The sequence below is a fragment of the Schistocerca serialis genome, chromosome 5 (genome assembly GCF_023864345.2).
Source record: "Schistocerca serialis cubense isolate TAMUIC-IGC-003099 chromosome 5, iqSchSeri2.2, whole genome shotgun sequence".
Taxonomy (NCBI): domain Eukaryota; kingdom Metazoa; phylum Arthropoda; class Insecta; order Orthoptera; family Acrididae; genus Schistocerca; species Schistocerca serialis.
Genome location: NC_064642.1, coordinates 20,994,113 through 21,007,977, shown reverse-complemented (window position 1 = coordinate 21,007,977; position 13,865 = coordinate 20,994,113). Strand labels below are relative to the sequence as shown.

Here is a 13,865-nt window from a genome sequence, read left to right as displayed (position 1 = left end):
AGTTAAGTCCCATAGTGCTCAGACCCATTTGAACCATTTTTTCTAAATTTACAAAAGGCTTTTGGCACCTTGCCACACAAGCGGCTTGTAGTGAAATTGCGTGCTTACGGAATATCGTTTCTATTATGTGACTGGATTCGTAATTTACTGTCAAGAGAGGTCACCGTTCGTAAAAATTGACGGAAAGTGATCGAGTAAAACAGAAGTGATTTCTGGCGTTCACCAAGGAAGTGTTACAGGCCCTCTGCTGTTCCTTATCTATAACAGAAGATCAAAACAAATCGCAAAGCGATTTAAATAATACATTTGAATGGTATAAAGATTGGCAATTGACCCTAATTAATGAAAAGTGTGAGATTATCAATATGAGTGCTAAAAAGAATCCGTTAATCTTCGGTTACACGGTAAATCAGACTAATCTACAGGCCGTAAATTCAATTAAATACTTAGGAATTACAATTACGAACAACTTAAATTGGAAAGAACACATTGAAACTTTTGTGGAGAAGGCAAGGGGCAAAGACTGCGTATTATTGGCAGAATACTTAGAAGATGCAACATCTCTGCTACAGGCACTGCCTGTATTACACTTGCCCGTCCTCTTTTGGAGCACTACGCGGCCTCGGATCCTTACCAGATAGGACTGACAGAGTACATAGACAAACTTCAGCAGAGAGCAGCACATTTTGAATTATCGCGAAATAGTGGAGAGAGTGTCGCAGACATGATACAGAATTTCGGATGGACACCATTAAAACAAAGACGCTCCTAGTTGCGGCGGAATCTTCTCACGAAATTTCAATCACCTACTTTCTCCTCGTAATACGAAGATATTTTGTTGACGCCGACCTACGTAGGGAGAGACAATCATCATAATAAAATAATGGAAATCAGAGCTCGTACAGAAAGATAAAGATGTTCGTTTTTTCTGCGTGCTGTTCGAGAGTGGAATAATAACACTGAAGTGTGATTTGCAGAGTATCGTTGTAGATGTAGATGTAGGGGTAGAAATGTGTGCTCTTTCTCGCCGGATTAAGACTATTAGCAACGCCAGTGGTGGTGTTAACGCAGTAGTTACTAATCCTTCGTCCGATGTGGGTACCCCTCCAAGTCAGAAGGCTAACTTCTCGCTGTCAATGAAACACAGCGAGCACTTTACTTCTGAGCAGAGAGAAAAGAGAAGCACTGGTAGCTTTGTATCCATGCAGTGTGCTACAATGCTCTGGATTCGTATTACAGTACCTATAAATATATGTACGTAGGTTTCCATGACCTAATAGTGTTACAAAATGACGCGGCGTGATGGCCATAGGGATTCTATTAACAGAGGTATTCAGAATGTTACTTACTTGCACGATACAATACGTACCAAGGAACAGCCAGTAAAGCTTTATTTCTTAGCTCCTCCCCGGGGCCACTATTTTGTCAGTGGTCATAATGATTGTTTCCAACGAGAGACGCGTGTATAGGTGAGTCACCTGCATATTGCACTACCCAAATGTTAGCGATTTCTTCTCCTGATTCCATCGGCAACATCTGTGACATTAACGGAAGTCTACCGTATATTATGATGTGTTGAACTGTAATACGAAATATGTGTGTCAGGTTTTTACGCTAGGGAAGAAGTGGTAAAAACAGAAAGTAAAAGTATACCTTCCTGCCCCGGTGTCCGAGCGGTTCTAGGCGCTTCAGTCCGGAACCGCACGACTGCTACGGTCGCAGGTTCGAATCCTGCCTCGGGCATCGATGTGTGTGATGTCCTTAGGTTAGTTAGGTTTAAGTAGTTATAAGTTCTAGGGGACTGATGACCTCAGATGTTAAGTCCCATAGTGCTCAGAGCCATATGAACCAAAGATACACCTTGCAATGAGAAACGTGCTTCATAAACCGTACACAAGAGTGTATGTCTTACAGCTCTCTACAGTGCTGGAAAGTGAGTGCGGCGCTGTTTAAGTTTCTGGGCGCCGCTTGACAGGAGACGTAAACGCCGGAGCGTCTTCGAACGTCCCAGTCAAGGATCAGAACTGTCAACATAGTGGCGTTTGTTTCATTAATCGTTAGTGCAGTACAACTGGAGTTAATAGTTTTCTACAAATGCTCCTGATTTTATTTAGTTCATAATCTAAATTTTTATGTAAAACTGGAAGTGTGTTATCTCTAGAGCAGTACAGACAGTATCAGACACTTTCTTGGAGGCAGGAGTCCCTGGTGCCAACAATTTTTTGTATGGAGTCCATAGCGGCTGAAATTGTTACCTTTTTTTCCATACTATTGCACGAACTTGGGTTTAGGTAATTTTCAACTACCTTCATAATTTTGTTAGATGTTTATTAAAAATTTGCGATGGTAAGCAATGTTGTCTCGAAATTCCTCCGTTACAACGCTCAACTTTACCATAGTACGAGTACTATAACGACTGAACAGCCCGACAGCTGGTCTGGCAGCACGTGTGAATTGTTTTTCCCCGCCTCCTATAATCTGCCCTGAGGATGAACTCATAGACTTGATCGGTACTCACACTTTTCTTGTATTTTCCTCTCACCCACTTCCAGTACTACGCGTCCATCAACATTTTAGTCTAGCTATAGCCAAGCAAACAACTGATCTATGACAATATGGATTGTTAAACAGGCATTTGGACTGGATTCGTTTCTCTTGTACTTGGTATATACAGGGTGAGTCACCTAACTTTACCCCTGGATATATTTCGTAAACCACATCAAATACTGACGAACCGATTCCACAGACCGAACGTGAGGAGAGGGGCTAGTGTAACTGGTTAATAGAAACCATAAAAAATGCACGGAAGTATGTTTTTTAACACAAACCTACGTTTTTTTAAATGGAACCACGTTAGTTTCGTTAGCACATCTGAACATATAAACAAATACGTAATCAGTGCCGTTTGTTGCATTGGAAAATGTTAATTACATCCGGAGATATTGTAACGTAAAGTTGACGCTTGAGTACCACTCCTCCGCTGTTCGATCGTGTGCATCGGAGAGCTCCGAATTACGTAGGGATCCAAAGGGAACGGTGATGGACCTTAGATACAGAAGAGACTGGACCAGCACATTACGTCCAAATGCTAACACCTTTTTAGGGGTCTTTTTCACTGACTCACATGTACATTACCATGAGGGGTGAGGTACACGTACACACGTGGTTTCCGTTTTCAATTACGGAGTGGAATAGAGTGTGTCCCGACATGTCAGGCCAATAGATGATCAATGTGGTGGCCATCATTTGCTGCACACAATTGCAATCTCTGGCGTAATGAATGTCGTACACGCCGCAGTGCATCTGTTGTAATGTCGCCGCAGGCTGCCACAATACGTTGTTTCATATCCTCTGGGGTTGTAAGCACATCACGGTACACATTCTCCTTTAACGTACCCCACAGAAAGAAGTCCAGAGGTGTAAGATCAGGAGAACGTGCTGGCCAATTTATGCGTCCTCCACGTTCTATGTAACTTTAGGTTACAATATCTCCGGATGTAATTAACATTTTACAATGCAACAAACGGCACTGATTACGTATTTGCTTATATGTTCAGATGTGCTAACAAAACTAACGGGGTTCCATTAAAAAAAACGTAGGGTTGTGTTAAAAAACATATTTCCGTGCATTTTTAATGGTTTGTATTAACCAATTACACTAGCCCCTCTCCTCACGTTCGGTCTGTGGAATCGGTTCGTCAGTATTTGATGTGGTTTACGAAACATATCCCGCGGTAATGTTAGGTGACTCACCCTGTATACAGTACAAAGAATGCTGGTAGCGTTGTACATGTAAGTGCATCTCCAGCGATACAGCAATACCGTTTTTTAATTTTTCGTAATTTATATTTTTAACGTATTTTCTATACGAAGTAGAACATTTACATCATTCACAAATATACGTGTTATTTTGGAATATTACATAAGATGTTTGCCACACTACAACAGAAAGTATTATAGTATGCGACTCATTCTCTAGAGACCGCTTCCTCATTCCACAGAGTGACTCATTCGTTTTCCGTCCACTCGCAGCTCTACCAGAACGACTGCGTCACATGACTGGACAGCAGCTGCGTACCTGCCTAGTTCAGCGGAGAAATGTCAAGGCCAGCTGACACCAGGGGCCAAAGTTTCTCCCTGGGGTCCACTGTCTGTGGTGATGTTACGTTCAACAACCTTCTGTTCACTGCAGTGGAGACATGTCGCAACGCTCAGTCACTGCCGGCCGTAGCTGACTCACGGCGTCGAATTAAGTCGAGTCGCTGTGAAGCAGCAGCATCATGAGCGGCGCGATGCGATGCAGCACAGCCGGGCGCCTTGTAGCTGTCGACCCGCGGTGCACGTGATACCATCTGTCTGTCTCTCCCTCACACTATACCGTGACGAGCCCAGCCGCAGCAAACAACTCTCTTTGTCACAGAAATGTCCTCACTGCGCACTGCTGATGCAGATCAGATGCGACAAAACTGTACTCAGTTACACACTCTAACACACCACGCGATGACCTTATACTTTCCACATCATGAGACCGAAGTTGTACAACCTATTTTGTAGGGGCAGAAGACCCATTTAGCACCTACAGTCTTTCTTGGAATTTATTTCGCACTGAAGCTTGCTTGTAGATCTTCGATGGATATTCTTCCAGTACAAAACAAATATCACGTGTCGCTCAGTAACCCAACAGTCTTCATTCGGTTATATTCTGCTGATATATCAATGACATTAACAGTATTCTCTTTGTACTCAGTGCTCATATTCTAATTATTTCTTGGCACTGAAATGTGAAGACTGCTTGAATTCGAAAACGTCCTAACTTACTGCAATGCACTACGGCTATGGGATATTATTAGCAACTAATAGGACTTAAAGTGGGATACGGAAAGTACTTACTACACATTAAGCCTGTAAATAGTCTTTATATTCAGCTGTCTAGTGGTAAAACAGTATTTATCACAAGGGCAACATGCGACAGGAAGTATTTGGTGCTACGGAAAATGTTTGAGAAAAATCCGAATGGGAGAAAGATAATCAGAAAGATTATTACTAAGGACAGTGATTAGACCTTTAAAAGAACTAATATCGTAAATGACAAGGACAACAGAAACAGGCTCGACACTTTACTAGATATAATCAGTTATGCTAATTCCATGAAAATTAAAAACTAATCCTCAAAGAAAGTAATCAATGTTTGACGTAAGTTTTTGATATCTCTGGTGCCCACGGCGGCCAAGAAGTCCAACGGAGAGAGTGATAATTTTTATTAATGTTTTGTTAGGTATTCGTTTGTAGACTTTCGCATGGTTGGAAAATAGGTACCCATTCTCAGAAACGTGAAATCAAGAGCTAATTTGTTCCTAAAAAGAGCGAAAAATCAAGGATTATAGTGTCACTGTAGCTACTAACGTAAGTGTTTCATTTATAAGCTCCCTAAAACTATGCACTGAAAGTGCACTATCGTGAAAGCCTGATTTAAACACCACACGATATTCCGTTTTCCTCTTGGTATCGGCTTCAGAGACGTTAAACTTTTTCATACCTGTTTGGCGTATAGACCTTCTAGGAAAACTACATTACTTTTTTCTCTAACGCTACTACTGACGGAAATAGACAAAGTTTACCTAAACAAACACTTACTTCGAGTAGCTTTAAAAATCCTCTCATTATTTCCCTTTGTACTTTTATTATTATCAAGAGACAAAAAGTGTTAATATTGAGGTACCGGTATATGAGCAAATGTGCAAGAGAGTGTAAAGCGGAAATTATACAAATAAATAGAACTTTTTTCATCTGGGTATTGGTCTTGACAGTTACAGAAGATCACAGAGTCTAGATCAGTGTGAGACACCTAAAATTATAAGGGTGTTTTTTTCTGACAAAAGAACATTTCATTTTTGCAGAGATTTGTCGCAGTCTATTCACATAAAATGACAGTCTGATGGGGATTACTCTTCCAACTAGGCAATCTGATTGCCTCGGCAATGACAATGTCTGAAAGCAACTTCAGACTAACTTCTTGTATTTTCCGAAATAATGCATAACTGAAGCATGTCGTTCAAGTACGTGTTTCTATGATGACGATCTCAAAGAACCGTGTATAGTCGTGTAATTCCTTTGCGTCTAAGTCTCTAGTCACACATTGATACAAAAGGACGGTATTGAGGATGCCTCACTGAAATATCGAAGGAAGATTACCATATGCCAAACTGATGACGATGTATATGAGAAAAAGTACTATCACTGCTGTATCTTGAGAATGTCGTTATTCTATCACACGACTAGTTTCCGCGTCACATTACCGCCATCCTCAGGCTCCACCACTACCAAAAAAGTATTTCATTTCCTTGATAGCGTCCCATAGTAAATGCGCCACCGAAACTAGTCGTGTGATAGAATAAAGACATTCTCAAGATACATCTGCAGTTGTACTTTTTCTCAGAAAATGTACGTAATTGTGTAAGAGATTAAGAACTTTCTGAGAACGCTCTTTATTGATGGTAAGTATTCATACATCATACCTGATCAATTTTAGAATACTGATGCATCGTCAGTTATATCTGGAAAACCATTGACATCTATACTGATTCAATGAAATCCATGCAGCAGCAGCCGACAACCACTGGTATACCATCATACCATTATACCTTGTGGGCCAAATCACGTAAAGCTATATGAAACCTGACCTGCTCGTGGTTTGAGTTTTGGTTGGTACTCCACACGTTTAGTTTGGTTTTTACATGCGTTGCAGAGCAAAACAAAAAACAAAAACAGTAATTTTCATATAACTCTAACGTGGTAAAGGGTACCGCTGGTTATCGGCTGTCTATGGACGTAAGCAAAATAGATGTGACTGTTTTACCAGATACATCTGACGATGGAGTGTATATTCGGACGTCGACCAGGTATACTGAACAAGTAATCAGTATGAATAAAGTGCAGCCTGAAAGAGTCGTTAATTATTCGCATAATAAAAAACGTCGCGACTGCGTGACTCCTAAATACCACAGTCAACAACGATGGAGAGATTAAAATCAAAGTATAATTCTTACTGTATACCCGTTACTTGTACGACACTTTGAAGATTTTTCCACGGACTGGATCTCAGATCACCGTCTGACCAACCTAATTAGGGCATTTGTTCCAATATTTGTTCAGAGGGATGTCTGAGTAGCTTCAACATATACGCTACAGACTATTTCGTGTTATAACCTCGACCGCTCGAGCTAGTAATCCGTTTCTAGTGTAAGCGAAGTCGGCGAACGATAAACTTCATAGATAAGGGCAAAAAGAGCTGCATCCAGTGTCGGATACAAACATGTATAACAAAGGGAAAACAATCAGGAGGCGCACTGCTGACACAATAGCCTGTGAAGGAAAAGCTGCAGCTGTTGCATCAAATGTGAGCAGGGTTTTCGCAAGACGAGGCGGCAGCGGGCGGCGCGGCGCTGTGGGAACAGTTGCTTGCGCCTTCCTTCCTTCCTTCCCAGCTACCCGCTGCCGGCAGGTAGCTCCCCGCCTGCCACAGCGCCTGGCGCGTAGGCCACCCGCCACCCGACTAGCGCACAGGCCGACCTCATGCATGCACTGCGTTAGCTACGGGTCTGCCCTCTCCCCTACGAACACAGCGTAGGAATAAACAGGAAGTTTTTACCCGAGTACTGATTTTGACAGTTAATCAAACTATCAAGCTGATGATTCTGAGCCACCTGAGATTATACGTTACAGCAGCGAGAGCTTGAAAAACCTGAAACCTACTGCGATAGCTTAACACGCGTATTGAATTCCGCTCTCCCACCTGATGTGCTGAGAAGCAGTTTCCACATTCGTAACATTGAACAATTTCTCTTCTAAGCCTCTTTCGAAACTCGAAAAATGAATACGTATTCACATCAGGATCATACTTCCACTTTCGTTTATTCTTCCTTTCCTCATTCTCTTTTGTTTAGATATTCTTCACTAAGTCGTATTAGTTGAATGTTTAGATTGCAAGCCGTCCGAGGTGGCCGAGCGGTTCTAGGGGCTACAGTCTGGAACCGTGCGACCGCTACGGTCGCCGGTTCGAATCCTGCCTCGGGCATGGATGTGTGTGATGTCCTTAGGTTAGTTAGGTTTAAGTAGTTCTAGGGGACTGATGACCTCAGCAGTTAAGTCCCATAGTGCTCAGAGCCATTTGAACCATTTTTTTACATTGCAGAAGAACCCTTATTTATTAAATTATGATGAACATGAATATAGTTTCGAAGAGTTTCTGTACTTCAATCAGATAACCGTCTGGTTCAGTCTTAAATTCCATTTCCCAAATCCGTTGATGAACACAAGTACCAAAGTGCCCATCGTCTAAATTCCCGCACATGATGTACTCATCTATTAGTCATCTGTTACTCATTTTCTCGCTGTTATAAAACACGCAAAGCTATTATTAGCCAGAGCGTTGGTGTGAACACCACAGTGTTTTACTATCCATGGTGTTATTAGACCTTTGAACTAGCCCGTATCTCGTGGTCGTGCGGTAGCGTTCTCGCTTCCCACGCCCGGGTTCCCGGGTTGGATCCCGGCGGGGTCAGGGATTTTCTCTGCCTTGTGATGGCTGGGTGTTGTGTGATGTCCTTAGGTTAGTTAGGTTTAAGTAGTTCTAAGTTCTAGGGGACTGATGACCATAGATGTTAGGTCCCGTAGTGCTCAGAGCCAACCTTTGAACTAACTTAGCAAGCCAGATAGAAGGAGACATACAGTTTAACGTGGACTGCGAAACATTCTGTAACTGAGCATTTTTAACATTTAGAAACATTGTTAGCCGTAAAAAGAGTGGTAAATCGCAGATAAAAGTCCTAGCAATTAGTGGGAATCCAACCCGAGTCCTTCGAATCTATAATCTCGCACTTAAGAATTGAGATATAAAACCGCAAGCAGCAATACGTTAACTGTATTTTAACGATATTCGCTACATTTGTGTACTTGTGAGTAAAACCTTAGCATCATGATGTCACAATAATAAGCCTCGTATACTAATTGCATTTTCAGTTTATTTTATTGCTTCATGAATAATAAATTTGCAAACGTCATAAACATATCTAATTATGCCAGGAGAAGCTGTAAATGTACTATTTAATCGTCAGTAAAAACATTTATATGAGCAGATTCTAAATTTCGTGAACGGTGAGATATGACTTACAGAAGCTAGGATAAATGGTTAATAACAGCTATCATGATGGTGCACAAAACACGGCTCACAAAGGAACAATGGATCGCAAGGTGAAACGTATGAAGTAACAGCGCTGAGGAATCCACAGAAGAGTTAGGAAACTGCTGCATCTAGGTCGGCTGGCTTTGATTATTGGGAGCATGGCTCTTGACTGATGGCGCCCAGTGAGTCGTACTACAATTGTGAATCCATGCATATCCGATCGTAGAGGCAGTGACTGCTACATTTACTTTGTATGTAAACTGAAATGACCGAAAAGTGTATCACTACTATACATCCAGGTATTTTGGAGAACCAGTGACTAAATTCTTGTCTTTGGTATCCGAAACCGTGATGAAATTTAACTCGGGAATCATCGGATGGGACAATCTGAATTACTGGTCAATGAGAGGAACACTCGAGTTTATGGCCCAAGACAACCGTGTATACAGGGTGGTCCATTGATAGTGACCGGGCCAGATATCTGACGAAATAAGCAGTAAACCAAAAAACTACAATTACCAATTGCGGAAAAGGTCGATATCGTGTTGATGTATGGCTATTGTGATCAAAATGCCCAAAGGGCGTATACTATGTATGCTGCTCGGTATCCTGGACGACATCATCCAAGTGTCCGGACCGTTCGCCGGATAGTTACGTTATTTAAGGAAACAGGAAGTGTTCAGCCACATGTGAAACGTTAACCACGACCTGCAACAAATGATGATGCCCAAGTAGATGTTTTAGCTGCTGTCGCGACTAATCCGCACATCAGTAGCAGACAAATTACGCGAGAATCGGGAATCTCAAAAACTTCGGTGTTGAGAATGCTACATCAACATCGATTGCACCAGTACCATATTTCTATGCACCAGGAATTGCGTGGCGATGACTTTGAACGTCGTGTAGAGTCCTGCCACTAGGCACAAGAGAAATTACGGGACGATGACAGAGTTTTTGCACACGTTCTATTTAGCGACGAATCGTTATTCACCAACAGCGGTAACGTAAACGGTACATTTTAACACGGGTAATGTATCACGGAGCAAATACCGTCCGCACTGGCGGAATCTTACGTGATACCACGTACTTATACGTTTGTGACTATTACAGCGCCATCTATCAGAAAGCGAAAAAAGTGGTCCAACTAAAACATTCATAGTTCTTTACGCACTACACGAATATGTAATAAAAATGGGGCTTCCTATTTAAAAAAACCGAGTTGATATCCGTTTGATCTATGGCAGCGCCAACTAGCGGGCCAACCATAGCGCTATCTGGTTTCCCCCTTCAAGCTAGGCAAGTTTCGTACTTTGTAGTTTTTTCGTATGATGCTTATTTCGTGAGATATTTGGCCCGCTCACTATCAATGGACCATCCTGTATTCTGGGCTCGTTCCTAAGGCGGATATGTATTGTGCTGTATTATGCATGGATAAAAAAAAATGGCTCTGAGCACTATGGGACTCAACTGCTGAGGTCATTAGTCCCCTAGAACTTAGAACTAGTTAAACCTAACTAACCTAAGGACATCACACACATCCATGCCCGAGGCAGGATTCGAACCTGCGACCGTAGCGGTCTCACGGTTCCAGACTGCAGCGCCAGAACCGCGCGGCCACTTCGGCCGGCTATGCATGGATCAATATTAATAAACTTCTGGATTAGTACTGGAGCCAATAGATAACATTAACGAGTTGTGAGAAATATAGATAATTCCACCCCTTGTGTATTGTTTATTGGGAACTGAAACAGTCGCCCACGTGACAGAAATGGAAATGAACCTTGGTTCGTAAGTAGCAGGTAGGAATTATGAGCAAAATTCGTCTGCGTTGCATTTACGTGAGTGATATAGAATGCGTAGCTGATCTGCTTCCGTCTAAGAAGAAAGGTAGCCTTCTTGCGACGCTTGAAACTAATTTTCCGAAAGCACTGAAAGGACTATTAGATACTCAGAAGCCGTTCACAGCCGATTAATGGCCGTGTTTTCTACGGGTCGACGTCTTGTAATCCGTCCCAGTGCTAATGACAGCGTTATATCCTCGAAGCTGCAGTTACAGTCTGGCCACATTCTGCTTCGTAGGCGATACATACGGCAATAAACTGAAATCATTTCTTTTTGCCTGCCGGTGTGGCCGTGCGGTTCTAGGCGCTTCAGTCTGGAACCGCGAGACCACTACGGTCGCAGGTTCGAATCCTGCCTCAGGCATGGATGTGTGTGATATCCTTAGGTTAAGTCCCATAGTACTTAGAGCCATTTGAATTTGATTTCTTTTCCTGCAAGCGTAGGACTGAGGATTTAGTTCGTCTTATTAACCCGGTTAGTCTATCTGTAAGAAGTACTTAGAATAAGCTCAGTGATAAACAGAAATAATTCTAGGCCTGATGTCGCGTTTAAAAGAAAGTGCGGTAGATAAAAGAGCAGATAGCATGTGCGCCCTTTGGTCGAATATACAGAATAAATATTATTACCCACAGAAACGTCTCCTGATGTCGCGTTTAAAAGAAAATGCGGAAGATAAAGGAGCAGATAGCAAGTGCGCCCTTTCGTCGAATATACAGAATCAATATCATTACCCACAGAAACATCTGGGTACTGGTTGCATTCGTGCACAGGGAAGCCCCCTACTGTTGCAGAAAAATATTGTCCTCGAACACTTGCACTGCACTTGTGACAAAAGACAGTCGAGAATCACTCGTGGTAGTTTATAGCTGTATTGCCAAATCTCGAATACGAATTTCGATGACAGCACTGAACAGTAAATCCGTGCGAGTTACGAGCCACTGGAGAGACGGGGCAAAAGCACAAAAATGGTGCGCGTGTCGCATCGTAAGAGGGTTACACATCCGGCGAGTACGGCGCAGGTGTGGGGCGGCAGCAGTAGGTGGCTGGCGGCGGCTGGCGATACTGACCCAGTCGGCGGCGTGCAGCACCGCAGCCATGACGACGAGCAGGCAGGCAGGCAGGCGGGCAGGCGGGCTCTCGGCGGACAGCACGGGGCGAAGAGGTGGCGGAGGCGGGCGGAGGCGGAGGAGCGGCGAGTTGCGGCGCTACTGCGCGCCCGCCAGCCCGCCGCCGGCTTATAGCGGCCGGGGCAGCCGCGGTGGGGGGCCTCTGCCAGGCGACACGCACCCGGGGGCGTCCCCTGCCTCACAATTAATCGCGTCTCGCCACTGCACCGAAACAGCGAAACTGCTCACGTGCCGACCGCGCGGCGTGTTACTTGTTACCAAAGTGCGCTACACTCGCGAAGGAAAGGTGTGAAAACTTTCCAGCCGGACACAGTGTTGCCACTGACATAAACGACTTGTTCTTTCAGTGTTGAAACACTTACGTCGAGTGCTACGTTGGTGGACATAACGGTTTTCATTCTACGACTTCTTACAGTAACTCTGTATGATATCAGCGTAAGGAATGACGTTCCCTTTGAAGTATACCCTGTTGTTTTTGTACCTTCTGAAGCGCATCGTTGGGTGGCGTGGCGTAGACCAATACTTTCATGTGTCCCAACAATCAAAAGTCTAGGAGCCTGAGGGCTGAAATATGGCACGTCAAGAAGTGACATCCTCCCCAACCCACACCCTATTCGCCCCGTTTCCCCACCCCACCCCCACCCCGCGACCAATCCAGCAGTTCTGAAATGTCTGCGTCGGATGTTCGCGCACACTGTAAAGAAAGTGTGAGTGTGCGCCATCGTGCGTGAACCACATTTGTATATGTTGCTGGAATGGCACATCCCCAAACAAGATAGGCAATACATTAATGAGAAACTGCAGATATTGCACCCGAGTAGATGGTCGTACAGATGACAAAATGGTAGATATCGAAATAGACGACAGAGGGCTAGAGAAACAATTAAAATCGCTCAAAAGAGGAAAGGCCGCTGGACCTGATGGGATACCAGTTCGATTTTACACAGAGTACGCGAACGAACTTGCCCGTCTTCTTGCAGCGGTGTACCGTAGGTCTCTAGAAGAGCATAGCGTTCCCAAGGATTGGAAAAGGGCACAGGTCATCCCCGTTTTCAAGAAGGGACGTCGAACAGATGTGCAGAACTATAGACCTATATCTCTAACGTCGATCAGTTGTAGAATTTTGGAACACGTATTATGTTCGAGTATAATGACTTTTCTGGAGACTAGAAATCTACTCTGTAGGAATCAGCATCGGTTTCGAAAAAGACGGTCGTGTGAAACCCAGCTCGCGCTATTCGTCCACGAGACTCAGAGGGCTACAGACACGGGTTCCCAGGTAGATGCCGTGTTTCTTGACTTCCGCAAGGCGTTCGATACAGTTCCCCACAGTCGTTTAATGAACAAAGTAAGAGCATATGCACTATCACACCAATTGTGTGATTGGATTGAAGAGTTCCTAGGTAACAGAACGCAGCATGTCATTCTCAATGGAGAGAAGTCTTCCGAAGTAAGAGTGATTTCAGGTGTGCCAGGGGAGTGTCGTAGAACCGTTGCTATTCACAATATACATAAATGACCTTGTGGATGACATCGGAAGTTCACTGAGGGTTTTTGCAGATGATGCTGTGGTGTATCGAGAGGTTGTAACAATGGAAAATTGTACTGAAATGCAGGAGAATCTGCAGCCAATTGACGCATGATGCAGGGAATGGCTATTGAATCTCTATGTAGACAAGTGTAATGTGCTGCGAATACATAGAAAGATAGATCCC

At 43.5% G+C, this 13,865-nt stretch overlaps 1 protein-coding gene across 1 annotated transcript in view; it reads right to left on the bottom strand.

The window, feature by feature from the left end:
* LOC126481209 (probable cytochrome P450 4aa1) overlaps positions 1 to 12,220 on the bottom strand; it is a 226,720-nt gene extending 214,500 nt beyond the window's left edge. The window contains exon 1 of the mRNA XM_050104811.1: positions 12,091 to 12,220. Within this exon, the coding sequence (XP_049960768.1) occupies positions 12,091 to 12,120 (30 nt within the window). The 5' untranslated portion in view covers positions 12,121 to 12,220. The remainder of the gene's footprint in view (positions 1 to 12,090) is intronic.
* Positions 12,221 to 13,865: the final 1,645 nt, after the last annotated feature.